The sequence below is a fragment of the Plodia interpunctella genome, chromosome 9, assembly GCF_027563975.2.
Source record: "Plodia interpunctella isolate USDA-ARS_2022_Savannah chromosome 9, ilPloInte3.2, whole genome shotgun sequence".
NCBI lineage: Eukaryota > Metazoa > Arthropoda > Insecta > Lepidoptera > Pyralidae > Plodia > Plodia interpunctella.
Genome location: NC_071302.1, coordinates 3,726,267 through 3,753,150, shown reverse-complemented (window position 1 = coordinate 3,753,150; position 26,884 = coordinate 3,726,267). Strand labels below are relative to the sequence as shown.

The 26,884-nt window shown below is 33.9% G+C and overlaps 1 protein-coding gene across 1 annotated transcript in view; it reads right to left on the bottom strand.

Moving 5' to 3' along the window:
* Positions 1-1,108: 1,108 nt before the first annotated feature.
* LOC128672507 (suppressor of lurcher protein 1-like) overlaps positions 1,109-26,884 on the bottom strand; it is a 67,226-nt gene continuing 41,450 nt past the window's right edge. Inside the window, exons 5-16 of the mRNA XM_053749708.1 lie at positions 14,986-15,212; positions 14,405-14,561; positions 13,807-13,866; positions 13,271-13,359; positions 12,510-12,629; positions 10,171-10,239; positions 8,299-8,485; positions 7,224-7,414; positions 5,663-5,870; positions 3,833-3,901; positions 3,151-3,314; positions 1,109-1,226 (exon numbers count right to left, since the gene is read on the bottom strand). Coding sequence (XP_053605683.1) covers positions 1,159-1,226; positions 3,151-3,314; positions 3,833-3,901; positions 5,663-5,870; positions 7,224-7,414; positions 8,299-8,485; positions 10,171-10,239; positions 12,510-12,629; positions 13,271-13,359; positions 13,807-13,866; positions 14,405-14,561; positions 14,986-15,212 — 1,609 coding nt within the window. The 3' untranslated portion in view covers positions 1,109-1,158. The remainder of the gene's footprint in view (positions 1,227-3,150; positions 3,315-3,832; positions 3,902-5,662; positions 5,871-7,223; positions 7,415-8,298; positions 8,486-10,170; positions 10,240-12,509; positions 12,630-13,270; positions 13,360-13,806; positions 13,867-14,404; positions 14,562-14,985; positions 15,213-26,884) is intronic.

The following is a 26,884-nucleotide window of genomic DNA, read 5'->3' as shown; positions in this document are numbered from 1 at the left end:
GGTTTCCTCACGATGATGTCCTTTACCGGAAGCAAGTGGTGGTCTATGAAAACTACTATTAATATGAGTCAGATTGGTATACAAACTCATATGGCATGAGTAGGTTACGAATCTGAGACCTTTCGATCCACATGCGGGCATTTTATCTATCTTAACCATTACACCACCACCGCTTCAAATAAAAATAAAATACTAGATCAAAATATGTTCAGCCGTTTGGCTGCTGCGATGTCGGACAGACATGGGTTACTATCCACTCCTTCTGTCGTCGGTGGTTAAAAATAAGGTATTATGTATAAAAATGTTGACTTTAAAAATTATATAAGAATTTTTAATACTATGCCCAAGTCTTCAAGCAAAATATTCACGATATCTTCATCTTTGAAAATCTTCGAAGAAATTGCATCGTAGAGTGAATCCAAAATTCAATTTTACGTACGTGATACGTGTCCGCGTCTTCCTAGGTATTCTGTCATTTCTTCCTCACTTTAGCTGTATGAATTTAACAATATATTCACAAACTTCAATCTAAACTAACGTTTCGCTTGCCACATCTAGCAATTTGCGGGCTGAATGTGCAGTAAAATAATGTATAGCAAATAATATCAAATATCTTTTCATAGTATAACAGCAAGGATGTAAGTATACTTATAATGTTTATAAAATTGTAAGTTGATGTCTTAAAATACGAGGTGTGTGGTTTCCGACTTCGAATAAGAGACCACGCCAAATACTTACAAGGTAATATTGCGTGTGGTTGCTGCAATAGAACAGGGCAATTAATGTGTACGAGGCAACGTTTTTTCTTTGAAGGTTGTCATCCACAGTATTTCAAATGAGGGTTAACGTAAAATCCCAGCTGAACCTTTAAAGAGTAAATGTTTATTCTCACAGCCGAGTATAGAACTGGGAACACGTCACGAGAGTGGGAGAAGTAAAAGAGGTGAAAGGGGACTTCGAATGCAAGACAATAATGGTGACAATCACACCTAGGGGCGCTTAACGTGTATTACCTATGTAAATCTATCAATCTCCTCAGAAGATTCCATTAGACTAATGTAGAATCCATTACTACTGATGGAATTGAATAAAACAGCGCACTATACCAACAGTGATAATTTATTTAGTCAATAAATCTTAGTTAATCAACATCTGGGATTAGCTGATCGTCAACGACGCGATATTACATAGACATAGCGTAATCCATGTCGCAGATATGTCTGTACCTGTAACAGAAATGTTTTACTAATGAGACAGTCGCTTACTTATTACAAATTGATGAATGGAAGGCTAGAAAATTATTTGTTTAGTTTCTTGCTATCCATCTTATTCTAGAGCGTGTCTCAGCCTTAAAATAGTATGAAATATTCCGTAACGAGGTTCTATCGATATTGGACAAGGAGAATAAGGGATTAATATTTGAAAAAGTAAGAGAGTGGTTGGGAATAGTGAAATTTAGTCTTCTCTTAAATTTGTTCCAAAACTTTCGGAGATTGTTGAACAATTTATCGGAAGAACTTATCGGAAATGTCTAGATTTTTGGAAGTGATTTCTCGATAATTTCCGAAAATGTTAGATCATTTTCGAGTTTCTTGTAAATTTCGTTGGTTAGGACTGGTAAGGACATAGTTTATTCCCAGTATTTTCCTAGTTTCTGAGAAAATCTCTGGTTATCAAGAAATTATGGAGAAATCTGAAATCATTACATTATATGTCAAAGACCTCTGCCGCATCTCTGTCTGTCTGTCGGTTCGCAATAAACTCAAAAAGTACTACGCGAATATTCATGCGGTATTCACCAATAAACAGTGTGATCCCTGAGGTAGGTTTAGGTGTATAATTTATTATGTTTTTACCCGAGCGAAGCCAGGACGGGCCGCTAATATTACATTATAGTTAGTGGTGACTATTTCGAAGGTAAAGATTTTCGAAAATGTTGTGGGTGAATTTCTGTTAATTAATATCGATTTCAATAAGAGAAAAATAATAGCAACTGAGTCAGTTAATACAGATAACGTTGATATTATAATAAATTTGAGGCACAAAATTGCATATACGTTACAAAACTGATTAAGCTTTTATTTCATCCATCATGTTAAATTATTATTTTTAAATTAAAATGTAAATTAATGTATTTTTACCCTAGCTATTTCAGAATATACAGTATAAACCGTATAAATCTAATTAAAATGATTTGTGTAAAATAGTAATTAATATATAAACTCTCGTAAATCTTAAAACTTCGTTCATCTCGTAAATCTTAAAATTCATATATAAACTTTTTGACGAAGCATTTCTGTAAACTTTCATTTATGTATTCAACTTGCGCTAACCAGTGACAAAATGTTATATATATGCATGCATTACTAATATCTTTAGATATATGTCGTTAGGCAAAGACAAATGCCTTTATGTGGCTTTAGGTGGTATCCCAAAACTTTGTACTAAGCGTACTTAGATAGTCGTTAAGCTAAGTCAGATGTCTTTTGTTTTTAGTCACTACGAGGAAAAATAATACAAAATTTAAAATTAAGTATATTTTATTGCAAACTTTTGAAAATTGGATTAGAAAAGTTAAATTTGACTCATTAGAATAAAAGCCTAATTTAATTGTAGGCGTGTTTTATTTCGTGAACTGAGCGGTGGACTGGCAGAGGAAATGACTTGTTTCACAACGTTTTCGTTCGTTATAAATGGTTACAATTGTCTTTTTCATTTAAGACGCATTGGAATGCATTGACAAGTTTAGTTTTCCATAGTTTACAATTTGTAATACACTTTATATTATTTTGGTACTTATAGCTGAAATGAAAGTGAACTGAAAGTTTTAATTCAATTTTCAATGGGATGTAAAATAATCAACAAAATATTCATTACGATACTTATAATATGGCTATAAGTCGTAAAATTATATAATGTAAATAAAAAAAATATAGATGTGTTTTATTATTCTTTTAGACTTTAATGTCATAGATAATAGAATGAGTTGATAGGAACCAGGCTCTGCTGTTGAACAAATATGACACAAAATATACAAATAACAACATATATCACAAAATGACTTTTAAAATATTTTTGGTTGCCATATTTTGTAGAAATTGATAATACTGGCAGTTGATACTTTTTTTCATATATAGAATAGGTACTTACTGGAATCAACATCTGGCATGACAATGCTATGCATTTCAGAGTCCCTCAGGAATAGATAGTCAGCCTTGAAGCCGGTGCCGTCGAGGCGGTCGTTAGACTTGAAGGTTACCCTGAGGAAGTTCTTCTCAGAGGTCACTTGAAGCTCTTTCATCTGGCCGCAGTATCTGCGAAATAGTCCCCACGTAGTCACATAACACACCGCAATATTGATCGATTACTGTCACTGTAATGTCAAAAAACGTGAAAAAAATACACTAATAATTATTTAGTAAACATCGCCATAAAAGTTTGTGGCCGACTGTTTCGTTTATTAGACATGTAAAAGATGCACGTAAATGAGTTTGAGTTGCGTTTAACTTTGACGTTAACATTAACCTGTGCTAAAAAACGCAAAGTACGCCATTTTATCTAAACTACGACGGTGCGCAGGTTAAAGTTAACGTTAACGTCAAAGTTGATTGTTGTTGTTGTGAATAAAAGCTGCTATGCATGCTAGACCAATACTGATTTTATTCTCTTACCCGCACATAACAATCTGAATCTGACAGGCAAATATCACATCAGTTGTATCCAATAATTACCTAAGAATTGAAGTAAGTTGGCCGTAACCAACTAACAATACTTAGATTAGGTTGCATCGGTAAACTTTGACCTTAAATTTTTCTAATATACAGAAGAATACCTGTGACTCTGGGATTCTATCATTTGACTGGAAAATTGTACGTAGTCGCTCGCGGACACCGCTTCACATCTGAAATAGAGATGCTTGTTGAAAACTTCATAAATTGACGCAGAATATATAGTCATTATTATTTGGCCTTCATTTTATTTGGTAGCTCATTTTTGCCTCTGCACTTTTTACTTAAAACAGTTTGAATAACACTTAGATACCTACAATAAAGTACGTATGTTAGGGATTTAACTTAGATTAATACTTTGTGTTTTGTTAATTAAATAATCCATTCTAATCTCTACTCCACGTCGGCTAAACCGCTAGACCGATTTTGATCAAATTTCGTATACATATAGTTGAAGCCCCCATCAAACATAGGCTCCTTTTTTGTTCAAAAATCAACCTTCAAATGATTATAACGGGGGTTATTTTGTGTGTTATGTGTTTCGCTTTTGCGAGAAATTCACGCGGACGAAGCTACGGCAAAAGCTAGTATATAATAAAATATCGTTGAGTACTTAGGACATTATTAGTAAATACTTAGGACATTATTAATAAATACGTTAATAAATTCAAATCATGTGAAATAGTAGAACTTTTTTTTACATTGCTCTGATCAAACAAAGAAACATCATACAAATGGAAGGATGTTTTCCTGCGTTATCCTACCAAGTGGAGAATTTGACAGCCACATTCATAGTCATCCCTAGGGCCCGATGGCTTATCATGTACGTTCGGGATAGATACGTCCGGACATCTCTGATCCCCGGGACATTAAATTGGGAATTCTGGATATGTTTGTGCTAGTAATAGCTAGAAAGACTCACCTAAATCAAAGTTTTTATTTTGGACAACAGATTGATACGTGGAGAAATGCTACTGATATTTAAATAGTCGAAGTTATGACTTGTGACTAAATATAATAGAGATTTAAGTATTATGGTTTTAAATTAAATGCAACAAACATTCTAAATCTGGTCGCATAATAATTAATTCGAAGTAAACATTTTTCTTTGTATATTTTGACAACTTCCCTCTAAAGTCGTCATAGTGTGGTAGATTAATAGACACCATATGAAATCATGGTTTATATAGATATAAATATGTTATGATTACTATCTGCGCCCCGGGGCATCGCTCCCGTAGGATTTTCAGAATAAAAAGTGTGTGTAAACTCTTTGTGGTATTCCAAGTTATTTTCTACCCGTGTCCATGTATCAAAATTCATGAAAATCCGGCACGACTGAGGAATGAATATTATACAAAAAAATTGAATACTTTTAAGTATAATATTAGATACAAGTATGTTTGGATAGGTTTTGCTGAAAAGTTTCATTAAGATAACTATTACAGACAGACACAATAAAGTACTTACTGATTTTATAAAAGATAAATCTGCGAAATTATTCATACAAGTTGCATGTCCTCGGCGAACATTACCGCAAGTTAACATGTAAATAACATAACGACAAGAAAATGGCGGCATTGACAGTGACAAATGTGCGGGCCGCGAAATATGTCGCCCAATAAAAAATATTAGATGCGAAGAGGTTTTTTGTTTGATTTGAAACCTAACTACATATTACATTAGTTCTTCAACTATCCAACTAACTAGTAGTTCCACTGGTAAGAACCAGTGGAACTACTGGGAATTTAAACGACACATTTAAGACAACGCCTGACAATGATCAGAAGCAATGACAATGATAGATATTGTATTTAATTTTTTTTTTTTTAAATTAAATACAATATCTAGAAACTTTTATCGTGATTTATAAAATTTCAAGTGATACATTTTCGGAGAAAATATTATTGAAAACACAGAATAAGTATGCTTACGGTAGAACACCTTCCACATCAAAATAATTGAAATTCAGGTGAACTCTTTCATTTTCGCTCCCATAAAAGAAGTAGTTGCATTCTGTGTCCCTCGGATAGGTCCCTGGGTAATTCGGTGACGTCACAACCCCCCTCCCCCTCTCGCTGCTATTAAATACAAAGGCACATGGAAATTCTAACAGTTGACTCCCACTCCGCATCCCGAAATCTGAAAGGTTAAAATGGTAAGGTTGATGCGAGCTCCGAATAGATATGGTCTTGGTTGTACTTGAAAATGAGGTTTGTTCCCTCTAGTTCTACTGACAGTAGTACTTTAACTTTTTTGCATGTTGCTCCGAATTTAAAGAATGAGTCTTGTTATATGTATGTTTCTTCTATGTATGGTGCAAGAAAGAGATCATTTATATGTTTCATCCTATTTATTTTAATACAATCTAGTTCGAAGGTCGATCGCAATTTATTCTGACATTCAACTTTATATGAGAAGACAAGACAAAATTCGGAATGTACGAAAGTTCTTCGTAAAGGTATGCCTTAATAAAGCAGGTAGGACCAATAAATCGTATTTACATTTCCGCTTAAGTAAATTGAACGGAAAGATTGATCTATGAATCGAAAGAAGGGGATTTTTTATTGAAAAGCGATGCTATTTTTGATTTATTCGAGACGAGACGTTAGAAAATTTCAATTTTCAAATCTCATAAGAAAATTTACACCAGCCAAGTGTTTTTTGAAATTATAATACGACCTATTCGTACAAATGGCTGGTGTTAACATTAAGTTGTTTACAGCAAATATTGTACGAAATTTTCAGGTTAATTGATACGTGTAAACAAATCAATTAGTATTTTCATTAGTGTTAAATTGACTGTTTAGGCGTATCGTATGACTTAAAAAATTACAAAAGATAGCAAATAGTAGATGTCAGAATGTAAGGGCCATCGTTTTTTCAAATATTTATGCCTAATTATGAGGTCCTTAAATTTTTAAAGGTAGCAAATAGCAACCATGAGTTGGCCCCTCCATCTAGACGCTCACCAATTACGTGCAGAAAGTCGTTTTCAAAAAAATTGTTCCATTTTTAAAATTTCATAATTTCAAATTGAAGATAAAATAAAATACTGGCAGGAAAATGTGATGCGGTGGTGTGGTTTGTTTAAAATACAGTGCCCGGGAGACAAGCGCAGACCACAGATGTGCGCATTATTTTTACGCTATTTCATTACGTTCAGCTTTATTGTTTGGGACAATATTTTGATATAGTTTGTTTAATCTCTTCCTAGAAGTTCATGTACGAATACTGGCTAAATACGGGTTAAAATAAATACTTTTCGCTTTAAACTAGATATTTTTTATTTTAATTAAGATATTTCGGTTAATATATTTGCAATCAAACTTACAATACAATAAATCATAATACATTAATAGTTTCGATAGATTATATTTAAGTCACAGAATTGAGATTCATCGAGTTTGTTTTTTATAATTTTGAGGTTAACGTTGCCAGTTGCCAGAGCTGGAAAATAATAATAATCTTTAAAAGAAAATATCAAAATCATACCTTCATCAAAGGAGTAAGCTATCTTAAACCCCCGGCTATTTCTCGACGAGAATATCCCACGGAACCTAATAGACAGTTTTGGTCCATTCGACATTATTGGCTTCGGTACATCTGTCCCACAAAAGGAGGCCATCTTTTCTTGTCTACCGTCTACATACAAAAATACGTCGAGCAAGTCCATGCTGTCACAACTGAAACAATTTTTTACTGGATGAAATTTTGATTGAATGAACATTTATTATCAAAAACAATTATTATCATTGTATTATTTTAGCAAAGTTCAATGTATTGCGGATTTTTTACTAAAGCAACTGCGAAAAAACCGTCATTCGCATACGTGCAAATAATAGCCGTTGGCTGTTTCTTGGGTAAAAAATAAAGTGTCATATATGCAATGAAAATTAAATGTCATTACATATGTTTTATTGAATTTATTGTACAATTTCTCGTTCGAGTATACGTTTTTAACTGAAAGAAATGTGACGTCATCTCTACACAGTCTCGTATACATTTTTGTATTCAACTTTTTCGTTTATTCGTCAAATAAATGTCATTCAGGGTCTCCTATTTAATATTACAGGTTTTGGGGCCCGATTTTTAAGCAATCGTTTCTTTCACTATTTTCCCTTGTAGAGAACTGTTCTCTTTGTTGCAAAAATTGACGATCGAAAAAGTTCAATCGATAAATGTGTTTCATTGAATATTATCTATTGTGATTTTCTGTAAATGCGGAAACTGTGTTAAACCTTTTTTAAACATTGGAGAAAAGCGTTGGTTTGAAATTAGATTGCGTGAGAATCGAGCCCCCGGAATCCATTTAAACTCATTATGATCACTTCTTAAGGCGATATCGTATTTTATTTATTTATTTATTCACACTATATCTAAAAATAATTTGTACCATATTGGTAAATTAAGTTTGAACAAATAAACCTAATGCTTAAAGCGTTCTCTGCAAGTCGTCATTCATTATTTAACTATAACTTGTCTTGTCTTTTTTACTTCTCAGTTACGATACTCAACCCAGTGACTCCATTATTTATGATTGTAGTGATGTTAGCCGATATTCACTTACTCAATGATATTCTCAGTCATCCTCTGAAGGCTGAAGTCTTCAAACACTAGTCTGACCCGCTCCCTGCCCCGCGCCAAGAAGTCGTAGTCACACTGAGTTTTCTGAGGATACGGAGCTGGATACTGCGGCGAGGTTAGCTTCCCGCTCTTGCTTTTGTCACTCCTGAACATTTGATGACATGAAGACGCTAAAACAAAGTGGGGAAATGTAAAAAAGACTGCACGTTACACGTGAGATTAATAAGCTTATATTCATATATAAGCTTATTAATATCATAAATAAAATATCGCGACTTGAGAACCTTTAGCTTTTTTTTTTTGAAGTCGGTTAATAATGAGATTCTTTAGTATCAAGAATTGAAATATTTTTTTAACTTCACTCTTTTCAATATAAAATAAAAAAGTTAATTTTTATGTCTTCGATGATCTAAAATGTTCTAAAAAGCGTAATTTAAAAACTCTTTCTAAAAACGTGTATTAAAAAAATATAATAATTAAGTTAGCCTACTAACCAACTAAGTGGTTTTTCGATATCAAGCCTAGCCAAGTTAGCTTACCTACTTATTGTTTGATATCGACTAAAATAGTTTAAAAGGAATAATTTTTGAATTTCAAATAGTAAATAGACATTCCTCAACAGAACGCTGAGTAAAAATTTTCGGAATCTAGTGCGCGTGCCAACTCCTCTGATAATAAATTTCATGCTTATTGCTCCTAAACTAAATTCTGAACGGAGTGCATTCTGTATTTTAAATGCACAGCAGATTTAGAGTTCAGAGAACGAACTGCATAATAAAATATCCACTAATCTTAATTGCCGTTTACTTGGTTAATCTTGGAGAAAAAAACAGTGTAAATATTTGTTTTTCGTCAAGAAAACGCATAAGGGAATATTTTACTTACAGGTAGCGTAGGTAATATTAAAATATTAAATGGCTATTATTACCCTTCGTTAAGTATAAGTATAAGAGCCATGCACCATTAGTGCGTTTGTCCACCGCCGCCGTCACCGTCACGTCACCGAGAACGAGATGACGACGGCGCCGAAGTAGCGGTATTTACTTAGCCGCGTGTCCACCGCACATCCGTCACCCGAGCACCGTCATCCCGGCCGCCGAAATTGAGAGTAGATCGGCGTGACCGCTAGAACGTGGCCCGAGATTTTGACGGGCCGATGTGCCGCCAATACCAAACACATATGAACTTGTCCACACACTGCCGTCGCCGTTGCACAGTACACGAGCTCAGTTATTATTATAATCGGTCGCGGTGGACAAACGATCGCCGTTACATCATATTAAACTCGGCCCGTTAATATATAATCTCGTTCTCGGTGACGGTCCAGTGACGGCGGCGGTGGACAAACGCCCTTACTCAGTCGCGTTCCGGCATTTTGACGTCCATCGCCAGACAAAGCAGAAATTGTATGAAGTCGACTTACGTCAACGCACGCCATTGTCAAAAGCAAATAAAGGAACTACTGGAACGTGCTGCGTTGTCGCCGCAACAGAGCACGACTGAGCAATGAGGCATGTCTCTAAGACTGGGTCTTTCGCGTTTTATCACTAATTGGTCTACGTAACAAGGGAAAAACATATTTTCCATATAATTACGAGGTAGAATAAAATAAGCTTTATTGCGTACACACACACGAAATACATTACAAACTAACATAAAAAAGTGGTTGCAATAGGTTAAGGCTTTTGTTACGCTGAACAAAATGCCCAGCACTCATTTTAGAGATAAATACTGGCCAATGAAAACTAAATTTCTATTACAATTCTAATGGTATTTTGTATTCAAAAATAAATACTTATATTTTGATGGAAACAAAGCTGTACTCTGTACACGATGTTATAAATGAAATACTTACTCGTAGCACTGACCGCCGGCCCTAATCCGGATATTGGTTCCGTGGCGCTTGATTTTTTAATATCTGAGTCTGTGGAAAGATCAATTTAAATATCAAATGATGTTTTTAGAGCTTAGCTGCGTCAGGTGAAGGCCGTTACAGAGGGCCCGGCCATTAAGCCCTCATTCTATTACGCCCTCGTCCAAGTTGCTCTTACATCGAACAAAACAGGGAGTTTTTTTGATAAAAACCATTTTGAGCATGTCCTTTTTCAGGGCGTATTAGAATGTATGCCTACTGGTCAGACCCCAAAGGAAATCTGTAAAGGGAATCTGAATTAATATAAGACTATGTTCGAAAGATCATTGACACCAATAAATACTTTTAGTTTACAGTCGCTTTCAAGAAGGAAGTGGAGATCTAGTTGCGTTAAAAAATAATTTTAACTGTAAATTTTCGAATTTTTAAAGTATGTTTTAAAAATGGAATGCAATTGTTTTTCTTTTTTTCTGTCTACATATCATGTCATGAGAACTCAGCGAATTTAATGAACGTAAGTAATATACAATCAATAAAGAAAATCCAAAAGTACTTAAATAATAAATACCCCAAACAATGATTTGCCCAATCAGGAATTGGGATAACATCATCAACCCCCACAGTCCACAGTCGACTTAACTAATTAGGGTGTTATTGATTATCCCCAGTTGATGGCCCACGTTTCTTGCCAATTGAGGAGAATAGATTGATAGAGTTACACGAACAGCTCTGAATAACATTTCAGTACATTTATAGTCCCTGTTGAGACACATACAAGTTGGTCACTCATGTGCCATTCCGTTACATACAGGTTGACTCTTTAAATGCCAGTTATATGCTTAATACATGAAATACAAGAATTAAAAAAATATATATGGAAAAATATAAATAAATTTAACTGACAGGCTAGTTAAAATCAGCAATCGATCACATCATTTTTTTATTAGGATAGCAAATATATTTTTTGCTATAGATTTATTTTTATTAGTAATCTAAACCTGCCGTGAAAATTTGGCTTGTGTTTAAAAGCCACCTTGTATACGTTGACGAGCCTTGTCTTGTGTCAACACAAGTAGTCCGCGCCACGAAATAAATCCCACAACAATATTCAGAACTGTTATTAGTAGATGAGCCACGTTGCAGTTGTCAGTGACTGTAGCGCCGTCTGTGAGATTTTTTTCGTGGCGTGATCTCTAAATAAAGCTAATGGTGGAGCTGCCATTAGCCTTATTTAGAGATCACGACAGACAGACTGTCGCAAAACTTTTCGGTTACTTATTGCGGATTCGGTATACATATTGCTGGTTTTTCAATGCGGTAAATAAAAGCTCTCATACTAACTACGCAACGTTCACGCATTCGCGTCGGCATGTGCCTGAGTTTGACAGTGTGGAGAATGCGATTAGATAGGATTACGAAGTTGCGTTAGGCCAATATATAAACGTCTGAGAAAAACAATGAGATGCCAGTAATTTGCCATCATTCCATTGGTACTATCATGGCTGAGGGTCATAACCACTAATTGACGTGGCTCTCTAGATTAGATAGGCAATATGATCATGTGCCTTGTTTTAGTAATTTTTATCGACTACAAAATAAAACATCTAAACGCTCAATAAGAAAAACTACACAAATATGAGCTTTATAATCGTTATATAATGTTCGCATGTTAAAATCAGGGATATAAATTTAAATATTAACAATTGAATTGACAAGCTCGTAAATGTATTACAGGTTTTTACGTTTTATTAACTTGTTTTTCGGGAAAATGTTTTGCAATCGACAATTATATTTTCATTTCTCGATAGCAATGCTCGAACGAGTACTTAATAATAGTACATCATAATTATTGGGATAGATCTGAAATTGAATTGGTATACTGTTCACCAAAGGTGTAAACAAATTTATAGTACTGTTTTTGCCTATACCCATAGGCGTTTATCGTAAGCGTTTATCGCGGTCAAAAAATTCCATACCCAGGTTGTGCCCGGGTAAAACCCAACTACCTCTCTCATTTGAGCTTTTTCCGGTTGTTTCCACAACCAAAGGGCGTTCGAGACCAGGACCCACTAATATCTAAACTGACTGCTAACAAAAATGGACAAAATTGTAGTGTTGTGTCCGGATTGTATTGTCAACTTAGTTTTAATTGTCATTGTGTACCAAATAAACTATTTTTCTTTCTTTCTTTCAAAAACTAGGCTGTCTTTTAAATAGATTTGCGTCAGTATACGTAGGCATGCCAAAATATTTTTTGTTACAATTGATCGTTGATCCCCTCGCTTTTAGCGGTATAGTACAGTTAATACTGCTTACTTAACCTGCGCTAGAATTGTCGCTCATTTGAAACTGGTAGCTCGCTTTGAAGCCCTGTCCTGGCGTGTTGGAATTAGACGTGAACTGGACTAGTAACTCCGATCCAGTTGATAAAATTTCATAGCCTGAAAAATCAATAACATTAGAATCGAAAGAGACCTCGGTTCTATCTACTTATAACACATTTATTATTAAATTCAATAATTAATGTGAAGCGGTGGTGTGGTGTAATTGTTAAGACGCCCGCGTGTGGATCGAAAGGTCTTAGGTTCGTATACTACTCGTGCCATATGAGTTTGTATACCAATCTGACTCTTATATAGTAGTTTTCATAGACCACCACTTGCTTCCGGTAAAAGAAATAATCGTGAGGAAACCTGCACACTGGTTGACAGTGTAGTTCCCTGGTGTGTATGCGACTACCTGCCACTAGATGGCGGTAAGTAGTCGTGTATTGAATAAAATTTGACACCAGTGTTAGCAATAACACACTCGATGATTCAATAATATTATATAATTTTATCAAGTTGAGATAATATGTGCGACATGTACATTTTCTGCTCATTTAACAGTTTGTACTTTTATATTAGTTTGAATTAATGAAGTGAACCATTTTATTTCGTACTTGTTATATTTGTCTCTCTTCGAACACGGTGAAAAATCTAAAATGTATTTTTAGTCTAAGAGAGACTTTAAATAAACATAACCCTTAACACTGACAGTTTTGATATATGAAAACCAGAGCGCATTGGATAAAATATCATACCTATGACTTCATTACACAGCATCGCAAGCACAGGTGACGTTTGCAGTCGACCATCAAACACCTTGATTATATCAGCTCTGTTTAGACAGCTAGAAAATATTAATTTAATTTATTTACATAATTTAAAATAATTAGTAGTCATTTATAATATAGAGACTGTTCTAAATCTAGGCTGTAATATATGTGCAATATAGAAAAGGCTGCTATGTAATTACGAAAGCGGATTCTAGTATATACTTCAAAAGTTAGAGAAGTAACTGGAATCTATATTTATAATCAATAACATACGTACGTACTTATCATGTTGTAAAAAATTACCTATATACAGACAGTCGCTCTTAAGTAATTAAACGTATATACATCTAAATTTGGAAAACATAATAAGCACGCCTATGGTATGGCACGCTATAAAAAATTTAACGGAGATATTTTTTTGAATATTTTAATATTTAATTCGTAAATATGTAGAAAAATGAAAGAGAAAGATTAATCACGCATATAAAGTCAGTGCCAATTACACAAAACTCGACGCATACCTTTCATCTCCTTTCTGCAGGAACGACTCTTCAAATACTAATTTTATTCGCTCATTTTGTCTGAAATGTGATAATTTTATTGATTTAAGCAACGTTTTATTAAAGCAAATTTACAATTTCAGCGTGTTTTGTTTGATGTGTCATTCATAATTGCAATTTTATTTAGACATTTTTAAGGTTACTTTGGATAGACCGGATGGTTGAATGAAAAATGGCTGGGTTATACTGCTGGGCAAAGGCCTCCCTCCATTCTTTCCATTTGGTCCGGTTTGACGTATTAACAATAAATATGGGATTTTAATCTACCCATAATACTAAATTAATATTCTTTATGTTAAACTATGGCTTCGCCCGTGACTTCGACTGCGGTAAATAAAAGGTAGGTCACTTCCTGATGATCTATTCTTCCGAGTCATACATCAAAATCAAAACCAGTTCAGTAATTTTTAAGTTTACTTGTTACAAATTAAATACACTTTTCTCTTTATAAATAATAGTATGGATAAATTAAATAATACGTCTCACGTAATACTGAATGCTTCAATGACAACTCTATCCGCCTACTTTCCCGTGACTAAGGGAGACAGAAATATCTCACCTTGCGTTAAAGTGGTACGTGCATCTGATATTGCTGGGGTAGCTGGAGGGGTAGCGAGGGCTATACAGTCGACCGAACGAGGGTCTAGTCGGTTGAGAGTTGAAAACATAGTCGCACCACGTCTCAGGGACTTGCACGCCGTCTGTCTCGAAGTTTCCTTGAGAGAAAAGTTATGTCTGGTAGTTAAATCTTTCACACAACACGTATTAGAAAGGGTATATTCAATATTGCGCTATATATTATCTAACAAGCATGGATATTTATTATTTATTGTTATACATATGCTTCGAGTTAGCAGATCTTTTGCTGCAAGTTCAATAAATATTGCGTTGTAATACGGGACGTATGGTATAGCATGCTATAGCGTATGGTTTATGTATGGTTTACATAAATACAGCTGATTATATTATACAAATGAGAGTTAAATATTTTTATTAAATCACGCCCATTATAATTGAAAGTACTTATAACTTCGCAGATACGGTCACGTTATTAGATGGGTCGAGAATAATGTTTTAAGGCTATGTATTTTAAATTGTAGTGTGGTTGTCGTAGCGTTACAATGGCGCAAGATTACTTACTTCGATCAATAAACCTATAGTTCCCGACGAAACCCGTCGCATTGGATATCTTCGTTCCCGTGTGTAGTTCCAGCACCATCAGCGGCCCGTGAGAGTACAAAGCTGGTGGCGTGTCAGCTCGACTGCCGCAGAGGACCCTGGACCAGGCGGAGTACTCGTTGACGCCGGGGGGACCAGGCCCGTGGAAACCTTCCGAGTACACCTTCAGATAGTCACCGTGGATGCAGCTGGAACAAATTCAAAATAATTATTTACTTAACTTAGAAATGACATTGTTTTTTTTATAGTGTGTCATTTCTAACACTGGTGTCAAATTTTATTAAACACGCCTTAGGCATCTGACATGCGACTACCTACAGAGTTGACGTGTATTGTTTAATAAAATAGGACGATTCGAATAATAATGCATTTTTCTAATTTTGGAATACACACGACAATCTTAGTATCGCACCGAAGTTAAGAGTGACAACTTCATAAAACTAAAAGTAACATAGGTATCTATTATGTTAGATTATGGAGATCGAGTATGTCATGCACACTCAAATGATCAAACCGGTGGCGGCGTCGTGGATCGGGTCGGTAGGTTCCCTCTATTGTGGTGGCTGACTCACGCGTCAACTCGTGAACGTGAACTCTTTTATGAATGTTTTTTTTTGTTTGGTTAATTATATATATATATTCCTTTCATCAGCACTTGATCACAATCATAATATGTTTCAGTATACCTTGACCATGTACTTATATAGTTATAATACTGATAAAAAATTATACATAAATTTATATTTAAAAAATGGTAAGCCCTTCTAGCATAATAGGGACCAACACTGTTTGAATGAGTTTCTTTCAGCATTTCTTCTCAGCAGTGGTCGTTCCGAAATGCTAGTAGTTTGTAGCTTTGGTAAACATTATTTAATTTAGAATATGACGTGAAAAAGTGCCTGTGAAGGACTAATTTCTGAATAAATGATTTGATTTTGATTTTGAAACCATTAAAAATTGCTTTGTGTTGCCAGCAACACCCACAGACAACTACTAACAATTAGTCACATACCTACACACTAGTGAGCTAAACTGTCTACTAGTATGCAGTGAGTAATAAAGACTTGCACCTTTTTCAGTTTTGTTGGACATGCGAGAGCTGATATGACTAGTCAAAGTTAATTGTGCAACATAATTAACCCAACTTATAGATGATTTATTGAGAACGCGACATCAGGAGCTCATTCCATTCTCCTTCTTTGAAGCTCAGCAACAATTTTATATTTCGCCCTCATTGATAGCTCATCCCGTGTATATGTTAGGGCACGGGCGAAAAGATAGAATACCTACTATTTTTGACAGTTTGAAAACAACTATCATTCATTCTCTCATTGTCCTCCTTTATTCCTTCTTCTTATCAAGGAGTGTTTGTCTCTAACTAATGAATATTTTCAAAAGGAAGCAAAAGTTAAGAATCTTCATTAGGTACCTACTTTTATATTTCGAGAACAGAAACTTCACTACTAATGATGAGTTGCACCAGTCAACTTTGACGTTGTAATTTTTAATTATTACACTCGCCAAGTAAATGAAATCTTAGTGGGTTGCACCAATCAACGTTGTCGTTATATTTACTCTGCGCAAAAAAACGCAAAATACGCCATTATGTCTAAACGTCAGCGGCGCGCCGGTTAAAATCAACGTCAAATTTGATGGTTATTATATAAAAATTATTGACAAAAACACTATTGATGATGTTAATTATTGACTAAAACACGATACAATACATGTATGTTCTACATAGTATACAATATTTAACTAAAATAAATGCGAAAGTAATTTTGTTTCTGTTTGTGTGTCTTTGTTTGTTCATTTACATACTTCACGCTTTATGTTGTATTGAGGAATCATCGAGATATCTATCGATTATGCATGCACCCATCAAAAACTGTTTTACTTGGTAATAGCATAGTATATATGGCACCGAAAATTCACAACAAAATTCCAAATCAATATAAAAGCTTAAATTTAAATCTATTTAAAAAGCACCTCAAGTATTTATTAACTGATAAATGTTATTTTACTTTAAATGATTTCCCGTCTCGGCTTAGTTCATAAAACTAACATTCTATAGGAGTTCACACTAACAATTAATAAACCGCTTGAAAATCCGTGCTGTAGTTTTTGCGATTAACGCGAACACATAGACAGACGCGGCAGAGGAGTTCGTTGTATAATATGTAAAGATGTGAATGTAGATCCTTTAAAACATAATATGTCTTATTCTACGTACGTATGAAATATTATAGGACCATTAGTCATATTAGATAAATTAATTTAATTGACGCCTTACGTCTTGCTTACGGACATTAAGGTGATGATAAATTATACACATTAAATATAAACACCAAAATGCCGTATCAATGATTTTATCATGTATGGAACAGACAACGTTAGAATAATTGTTAATCTTATTTCGCCAAAAGTAAGTAGTAGTTGCTTGTGGCTTTTCCCGCGGAAAAGCTACCCTATGTCACACTCTCCAGCTTCTAAACCACTACATTAAAAATCTCCTGAATACAATGCTCCGTTTTGACGTGAAATAAGGCTAACCAAACGAATACACTTTGGTTTATAATATTAGAAATGACTACGTTCGGCACGGAAAAACTTTGCTTCAAATTTTACTAGTCAATGAAAAACGTTAGATATCGAAAAAGTTGTTTTTAAAGTTCAAGTGCACATGTCTACTCCATGAACTTACATTTAGCGCAATGTTCGAATACCATTTTCGATATATTGCGAGTATTAAATTGTTACAACTATAACGTTCGTAGTTTAGAATGAGTTTCAAATTTATGTGTCATTAGTTCAGTGGGAAACTGAAATGAAAACATGTTCTGTGCTGTTTTTGGTTATGTTGCATGATTTACAATCATCATATCGAGTGTTTTATTACTAACTCGTATGTCAGATTTTATTCAAGTCGCCTAAAGGCATCTGACATGACTTTTAGGACTACATACCGCTTACGACTACCTACCGCTATCCAGTGACAGGTAGTCTCATACACATTAGTGAACTAAACTGTCCAACAGAGTGCAGGTTTACTCATGATGTTTTCCTTCACCGGAAGCACGTCTATAAAAACTACTATATACGAGACAGATTCGTATACAAATTCATATGGCACGAGTAGGATATGAACCTGAAACCTTTCGGTCTTAACCATTACACCACCACCGCTTGAATGACTTACAATCTTATTATTATTTTTGGGTTCCTAATATTTCGTAATTTGTGAGGATGTAGGTATGTATGTATGTATGTATGTATGTTTGTTACTCTTTCATGCAAAATCTACTGGACCGATTGTTATGAAATTTGGTACATTGGAATAATACTTAGGGTACTTTTTATCACGAACTTCCCACGGGAGCGCAGCTAGTATAATATATGTATCTCTAATATTAATGCTCGCGAACACTTAATGGGCGAGTCTGCCTTGTACTTAATTGCTCATTTTGTTACTTAGCTGTAAGTCTTCCTAAATAGTAATAAACAAATAACTACTAGATTTTACGTGTAATTTAAATTTCATATAATAGCTCGGAAAACTACACCAGTTCTTACTGAATACGGTTACGGATAGGTAATAATTTATGGATATTTTATAATAATATAAATATATTGTAATTTATCTATATTTATATAAAGATAAATTATATAGCAATTTATCTAACTAACTACTATTAGCCATACAATTTATCTATACTACACAACCATACCATATGATGTTGGTATAAGAATTCCTGAAATATATTCCGAGTGGGGAATAAACGTATAGACACGTCAAAATATACCAGCTCGGGTAAATAATAACGCAATTATCTCAACCTATTTATTACCTATATTACGTTTTCCTTTACGATAAGAGAGTATAAATGACATTAATTATAAGCGTATACTTATAAATATATATTTTTATATACATATTTTGTCTTTGCCAATAGTTGAGACTAACCTATTGCAGCTAATGGGGATTTCAATTTAGTTTTTGTGTTTTATTTGTTACCGTACCGTACTGTACGTCTATTTAGAAAAGAGATTTTGTTATACCGGTTTCTTCCTTAGCCGATGTCGATGCCCAGATTCCTCTATGCAGAAGTCTAAAATGGTAATTTTCGATTTGATCTCAATCCATGTCTTATGGAAGAGAAAAGATTGCAAGTTTAACAATTTCATTCTCGTAGCATCTACTGGACATATTTCTATAGAATAAGTACATTTTACGATATAAGGAGAGCTAAATTTACCACCAGAGAGCTCAAATCTCAGGTAAAAATAGCCATTAACCAGATAATAACATCTGGAAACTTCTACGAATTTTTCTCATAAAGAATAATGATTTGTACTAACATCTTTATTGCTCAGACTTTATGTTATTACCGTGGTAAGGCTGCGTCGTAAACGCTGGACGACCAAATTTTTGGGACATAATGTACTTAGAGTATTAGATATTAAACATATTTCATAAGTCTTTAATACTGTTAACCAGGTTTCAAATATCGTAAAACAGTTGTACTATTACTTCAATATTATTACAGTATCATAGCTCCAAAATATTTTAAAGTTTTATGTGATTCTTTAACCCGTCCATCGCGCACAATAGATATAAGTACAATATTGTTTGATCGGCGCATTTGCACCGCGCACCGGTACGTAGGTAAGGTTACGTTAGTAAAATAAACATTTTACATACATCATATATTTATATATACGATTCATAGACAATATATGCAGCAAATTTTTAAATAATCTATTGAATCACTTGAGACTCCAATATAGTCTTAAAATAGTATCTTTTTCGCCCAGCCAATCTCTCAACATGTTTTTTGTTGACTGTACCAACAAGTTAGTATATTTTTGTCCATTCCCTCAATATGCCCAAACCATCTCTCAACATTTTTTTGTTGACTGTACAACAGCGAAAAGGCAATGTTGCTTTGTACGAGCGACTTTCAGTTGTTTTACGGTCACGTGTTGTTTTCTAATTAAGCTGAACTGACCGCGCTGTTTGACCACCTATCGGGTTAATTTGACGTTGTTCTAGAACTTTCCCGACAGGCACATGTGTGCCCTTGTTTAACTGTTATTTGTTTTACTGTTTCTGGAGTTGTTTGCGGGTTTGATATCACTTTCGAATTGTATTTTTATTAAGGTTGATTTACACTAAGCGAATGAGTGCTCATTTTTATATCTATACTGGCTGTCTGTCTAATGGTGGCTGGCTAGGCTATGGTCTGATATTGGTTAGGTTGCCAGAGTGGAGATGGAATGGAAGTATTCGCTCGATTAATAATATATGTATATTTACGGACAAATCACACAGATTGAGTTAGCTCCAAAGTAAGTTCAAAACTTGTGTTATGGGATGCAAGTACAACGATATATTCTATAACATATACAATATATGAGTTGGTGTAAATAAGACTTTAAATATTTGCTCATTATTTGATAACAGCAGCTTTTGAAGACTGTTATGATGACAAGAGCTACATGCTTATTAGAATGCATAACATAAATTTTACCAAATATGAACCCGAAATATTGTTTTGTATAACAATATGAGGAAATAGTATATGAACACACGCAATCAATATTGTCATACAAGACTTTAATATTATTAACATCTGATTTTTGTCATGTTTGCAGCAATAAATATTTTTTTCAGTTAGGTACATTATTATGACTTGTGGTGATGAAGGCTTTAGTTTAGCAAACATTTTGTCGCAATTATTTACCACACCATAAAAGCAGAAAGTTTTTTTAACTAAACAAAATGTGTCTAGAGGAAACGGAGGCAAGAAATTGGCAATATAATTTGCGATACGAGCTGCTTGCAAGTAGCGACATTCGGGGAAAGCCACAGCTATTTTCCGAATTGCCACTCTGGAGCTACAAGGCAAGAGATATTATCAAAACAAAATGTATTGCCTATTTTTGCTTTAGCATTTATTTATCTTAAATTTAGAATGTTATTTTATTTATTTTTGTACATATTTTGAAAATAGAAAAGATTTTCAAACGGATTATCTGTTCGAATTTGGAAGTTCGAATTACAACGTCTGTTTAACTGAATTTAAGTTTAAGATTAATTTCATTGATCAAATGAAATGTTTTTATTTCTCTAATTTAGCCTTCTTTAATTGGAACTATTGTGTATTGATAAATTAGCAAAGTTAAGTAAATATAAATCTTATAGGTTTAGTAATTAAGATTTTAGCTATAAGTTTATATTCAGAATTTGAAACGATATTTGTAAATTGTATTTCTTATAAAACTTTTCAGTACCAATGTGGCAATCATCAATAAGAACCATTGATTTCTTACAGAAAATGAGCCATCAATTGCTCAAGTTATGATTTTTTCAGTTAGAATAAACTGTAGGTCCACAATCCTCTATAAAACCTAGCTCTAAGATTAAATGCTCGTCACCAGGCTCTTATCTAGAATTTGTAAAAAGCTTTCACACACTTTTGTCCTTGTTTGCACCTACTATACTATATGTTTTGCTTTTCAGAAAATGTCTTTGGAATTTCCATTTAAAACTGACCGGCCTCAGCGAGTAATGCCCTAGACTTTGTTTTCCTATTTGGAAATCCCTATTTTGAAGGCGAAAATCCGCTTTTGGCCAAATCCCCTATACTTTAGTTAGAGCCATGCATTGCATTGCTACGTTGCGCTTCATTGCGACGACGCAGCACGATGTAGCTCCGTTGTCCTCTGTTGTTTTCTATACCTACCTTTTAATGAGCGTATGTCAAATCTCCATACAATTTCTGCGTTGTCCATCAACGTGACGAACGACGGAATGCAACGATGCAATGGGGCATGGCTCTTAGAGCATTAGGTAGTTAAAATGAAGTTAAATAAAAAAGTTATTTTATATTTAAACATATAGTATTATGGCTTTACAAAAAAATAATTAAACCAGGAAAAATAAATGATCTTAATTGTAAAATAAAGCGAATGAATATTACTATAACTAAAAAACTAAATTTTAGGTCGAAAGTATTAATTTTACATATACATATATTAACTTAAAATAAATTATACAATTTTAACGCCATAAAATTTATTTATATTCGTAACATTTCCGTTGATATTTTTCTTTCGGTACCAACTTACATATATCAAGTTTTATCGCCCAATGTTGGCAACACCGGTGCCGTTTAATGGTGTATAGATATGCAAGTGATTTTACATAAAAAAAAGCAAAAATAAATGAAAAAATTTTGGAATATTACATTTTAAAATTTTTAGGTAAGTATCGATGTCTTTACAAGAGAAAGATGGTCATTATTACAATCGAATTATTTAAAATCTTAAATGTTTGCCAAAATTTTCTAATCTTTATTTTCTAGCAATAAATATTACATAATGTCGCATTTTGAATTCTTTCATTTATTAGAATGATTATAAAATCTTCATATCGGATTAGATACAAACTTAGTATATATGGAGAAAATTAATCTCACAAAAAGAAATCATCCTGGTCATTGTAAGAAACACATTTTATTCCGATTACGCGAATATGGCATTATAATAACGTTGTCAAGATCCCTGCCCAATGATATTAGTTCGGGATTTTGCAAAAACATGCTGGGTTGTCCTTAACCCATCAATCATCGCTCACTGTCGACGGGGAAAAGAAAGCGTTAGTTTTTACGCGATCCAAGAACGAATTGTACGGGAATGTTTTTTTGCAGAAAATCCCAAAGGTTTCTCATCGTATCTTCAAAGATTGTAATGAGATTTTTTAATGCGCAGCCTCGTCATTGTGTTTAGCATATCATTCTCGCACCTTGATGGTATATTTGTGGAATGAAGATAGCTTCAAAAAGATCTTTGATTTATTGTTCCATTTACATATATAGGAAAAGGAACTTGGGTAGTCATTAGTAATTAGCGGTCACTGAATAATTTAGAGGCTATAGAAATTAAAAAAACGGGTTGCACTCCTGGACTGCCTGCAGAAGTGAAAGATTAAGAAGAGGAAGATGTGAGGAATATTAACATTGTGCATTTTTGACGTCTTACGAAGTTTCGATCAGATCACGTGTCCTGACGCGAGTTTAACATTTTAATTTTTTTTAACAGAAGTTTACACTTTTAAAAAAGAACACTACATAATAATAAATAAATAAATAAATAAATATATTAGGACAAATCACACAGATTGAGCTAGCCCCAAAGTAAATTCGAGACTTTTGTTATGGGATACTAACTTAACGATACTATATTTTATAACAAATACGTATATAGATAAACATCCAAGACCTGGGACAATCAGAAAAAGATCATTTTCCATCATGACCCGTCCGGGGATCGAACCCGGGACCTCTCGATTCAGTGGCAAGAACCTTACCGAGGAACCTTACCTTTGCGCCACCGAGGTCGACATAATAATAATCGCGGTCGCCGGTAATAATAATAATAAATAGTCCTTTATTTGCCATAATCAACAAAGTATGTTAATACATATAGATAGGTACATTGTAAGAGAAGTACAATAAAAGGCGGCTAGTCCATATTCCTTCCGGGAGGTCATCCCCGAACATAGGTATATTACAGAAAAACAAATTAATAAGTGCATTATATATTAACCTCAACCATACGTTTGAGAACGTTATCCCGAATCCCGTTCCTCGTATATTTGTGCCGGTCGATTAGTCCCGAGTGTCGACGTCCATCGCGTCTCGTGTGAAGTATGCGGTGGCAGGGTTAAACATGCATTACAGAAACTATGTCCCACAAAGATTTATGGGCACAATATTATTTTAAAATGTTTTAGAATTGGTATGAATTTTAACAAAAATAATCCTTTAAAAAGTATCCTTTTAAAAGTCTCAAGTATGATTATTTGTAGCTTTCGATTTTTGTTATTCCTTCCCGCAAAAGAATGAGCGAAACCCAGCAACAAACAGTACACGAGACTACATAGTCTATAGTTTGCCCGCAGCGGCAAAATTGTCTATAAAATCGTCCACTGTGTATGATCCAGGATCACACACTTACTGCTCGGTACGATAGGGATGAGTACCGTGGAGATAGAAATGATAATCAATGTAAACTGTACGGCTTCTTTATTGGTACTAAAATGTTAAACTATGTACAAGTGAGCGAGGTTGATTGCCGCGCTGTCAGCAAGTAATACATTTGGGTCATTCGCTGCTATTGATAATGTACTTTGCTCGTACACACTGAACTTATAATCTATAGATGTCACGTTAGAAACTAAACAAAACTGGAGACATTCATTTGATATTACTGAAATTACATATTGTAAATTGTCTTGAAATTTAAATGGATTTGTAAAGAATATTTGGGTCTATAACCAACCATACATTTTCGCTTTACTCCCCTGTGTCCCAAATATTTGTTCCACGCGATTTCTCTCGACATCTTCGTTGGTCGCATCGCGTGATGAATGCGATTACTTGGATAAACTAAATCTATTTACAAGGAAATTGATGTAAACTCTATTGGTGTAACTAGAATATATATGGATAATACTTAATGTTCTTTAGTAATAACCATTGTTGCGCACATCATACTCAAAATAATGACCACGAAAAACATTTATTTATATCAGCCTTTTTCTGCCCATAAGCATAGCACTTTTTGCGCTATCCTACAATTTTCTCTCTATGTGAATACGTAAATAAATTTATTTCCATACTGAAATAAATCAAAATTTCTGGATCCCCAGGGGAATGACAAGTGCTTTTCGATCCCCAGGAAATAGTGGATAACGTGGAGTAATTATAGGTACACAAAGAATTATATCAGAATTTTTCTAAGTTTAAAACGGATCAAATCAAGAAAATAAACTTGACAGTTCTCTTTCGAAAAATACGAACGTTGTCTACAAAATTTCATTGACAAATGCGGATGTCAAGGGGGATAAATCCCCTTATTCCGATATACCGTAGATTTTGTTCATCCGGGGGAAAACGTGTTTTATGGTCACAATAGTGTTGCCTAGACAGAGACAAACGACGACCAAGCAAAAGATAGTTTGTAACTACACATAGGTAGGCCCTTACCACTGGAATATGATTCGATTTAGGTGTAATTTTTTTTTAACATTTATTTAGTAAATGTCCATAAATACACACATTAACATTATCGAATTACCGGGTTTATCTGTGTTTTATAATCGAGTGTTTGGGCGTTACTCACCAGAACGAATCCCGCCCCAAACATCTACTTTACCAAAATGATCTATTACATTGTCGTTTTATTATCTACCATTGATTTTTAGGCTACAATACAAAAACCCTTTATTGCAAATAATTATTGTCAAGCATACATGTCAGGAAAATGCGTAAGAAGCTGAAAGGAATTAAATCAAGTCGAGAAAATCATATAGTAGCGAGATAAAAATGAGTTTTAAAAATAGTAGCCGTCCTGTATGTTGTAGAGATTAATTTTTCTATAATTGGTTTAGGATCTGGACTGGATGGCCCATCTCGAGATGAGATTTCTCGTTGACGAATCTGTCAAGTTTCTGTCAAGTGCTTCAGAGTTATGATTGGAAAGGAAGGATTTCACAATTGATATTATATTATTATACTGTTGTTGAGTTTTTGTTTATTTAAACAAATAAACATATGACAATTTGGTCAGTCGCATATTGAACTATCATATCATTCAAATAATACAATTTCACCTGCATCATACATAAATATTATATACTAGCTTTTGCCCGCGGCTTCGCCAGCGTGAATTTCATAGCAAAATCTCAGTAATTTTTTTATCGCGTACTCTGTAAGACTGGTAAACATATGTGATTCAAATTCGCATTTTTTCTCATCTTTAATTCAATTTCCTGTTTCCCGCTGCGTGTCTCGTCCCGCAAACTTGTCCAATCCCGCTTCCTGCTATGTAATGTAGATATCCCGTACCGTTTCCTACATTAATGTGGGTATATTGTTATCATTTCCAGTCATAAAAATAAATGTGTGTAACTTTTATTATTATGATGAACTGAGTAAAAGGTTTTACACAAATAAGTAAAAGAAATAACAAACCGTGACAGCCAGCTGCACTGGCCTAAGAAAAGAAAATTAGTGCTTTATTGAAATATGGTGAAAAAAGGTCACTGAATATTTATAACCTCATTCAAAGAGATAAAAAAATGTTGTTACTTATAACTTAATTTGACACAATATTAGACATGTTATAGCTATTAAAAAATATATTCTATTTATCAGTTCAGAATTTTAGTAATTCAGTGAAAATAGGTTACTTGCTACCTGTGTAAAGTACCTACAATATCGCCGTACATTAGAACATCTGCATTTTGATTTCCAACCACAATTCTCGTTCAATTTCCTTTTTTTACTTTTCCATATTCACTCACCACACTATATTACCATATTTAAGAGCCTTTACGTCTAGCGCGGCATGTCAAGGATTGAATCGAGCGCAGCGTTTTATGCTAGTAGCACAAATGTTTAGGAAAAATTGAATACATTAAATTATTGAAAATTTCAAACTATGTTTAATAGCAGATGTTCTTCTATTGTGTTAAGTTATTATTACATTAAATTAAAGTAGATATAATGGTGAAAATACACTTTCAATTTCTGGATATTTCACATTGTTTAAATTTATAGTTGTTATTATAATATGCCTAAATTAAAAAAAATCTGTGATATTCCTGTAACTATTTGGTTAGTTACGTGTGCGTGTTGGGTGACGTAGTAATGATGCATAAAAAGAATTAATTTATTTTTAATTTTGTTAACTTATATACATAAAATTACATGAGTCAGATATGTCTGTGACGCACATTGCCTGAGTCAGATGTTACATTGACGTAGGTTTCCCTACATTCCTTTGTTATTAT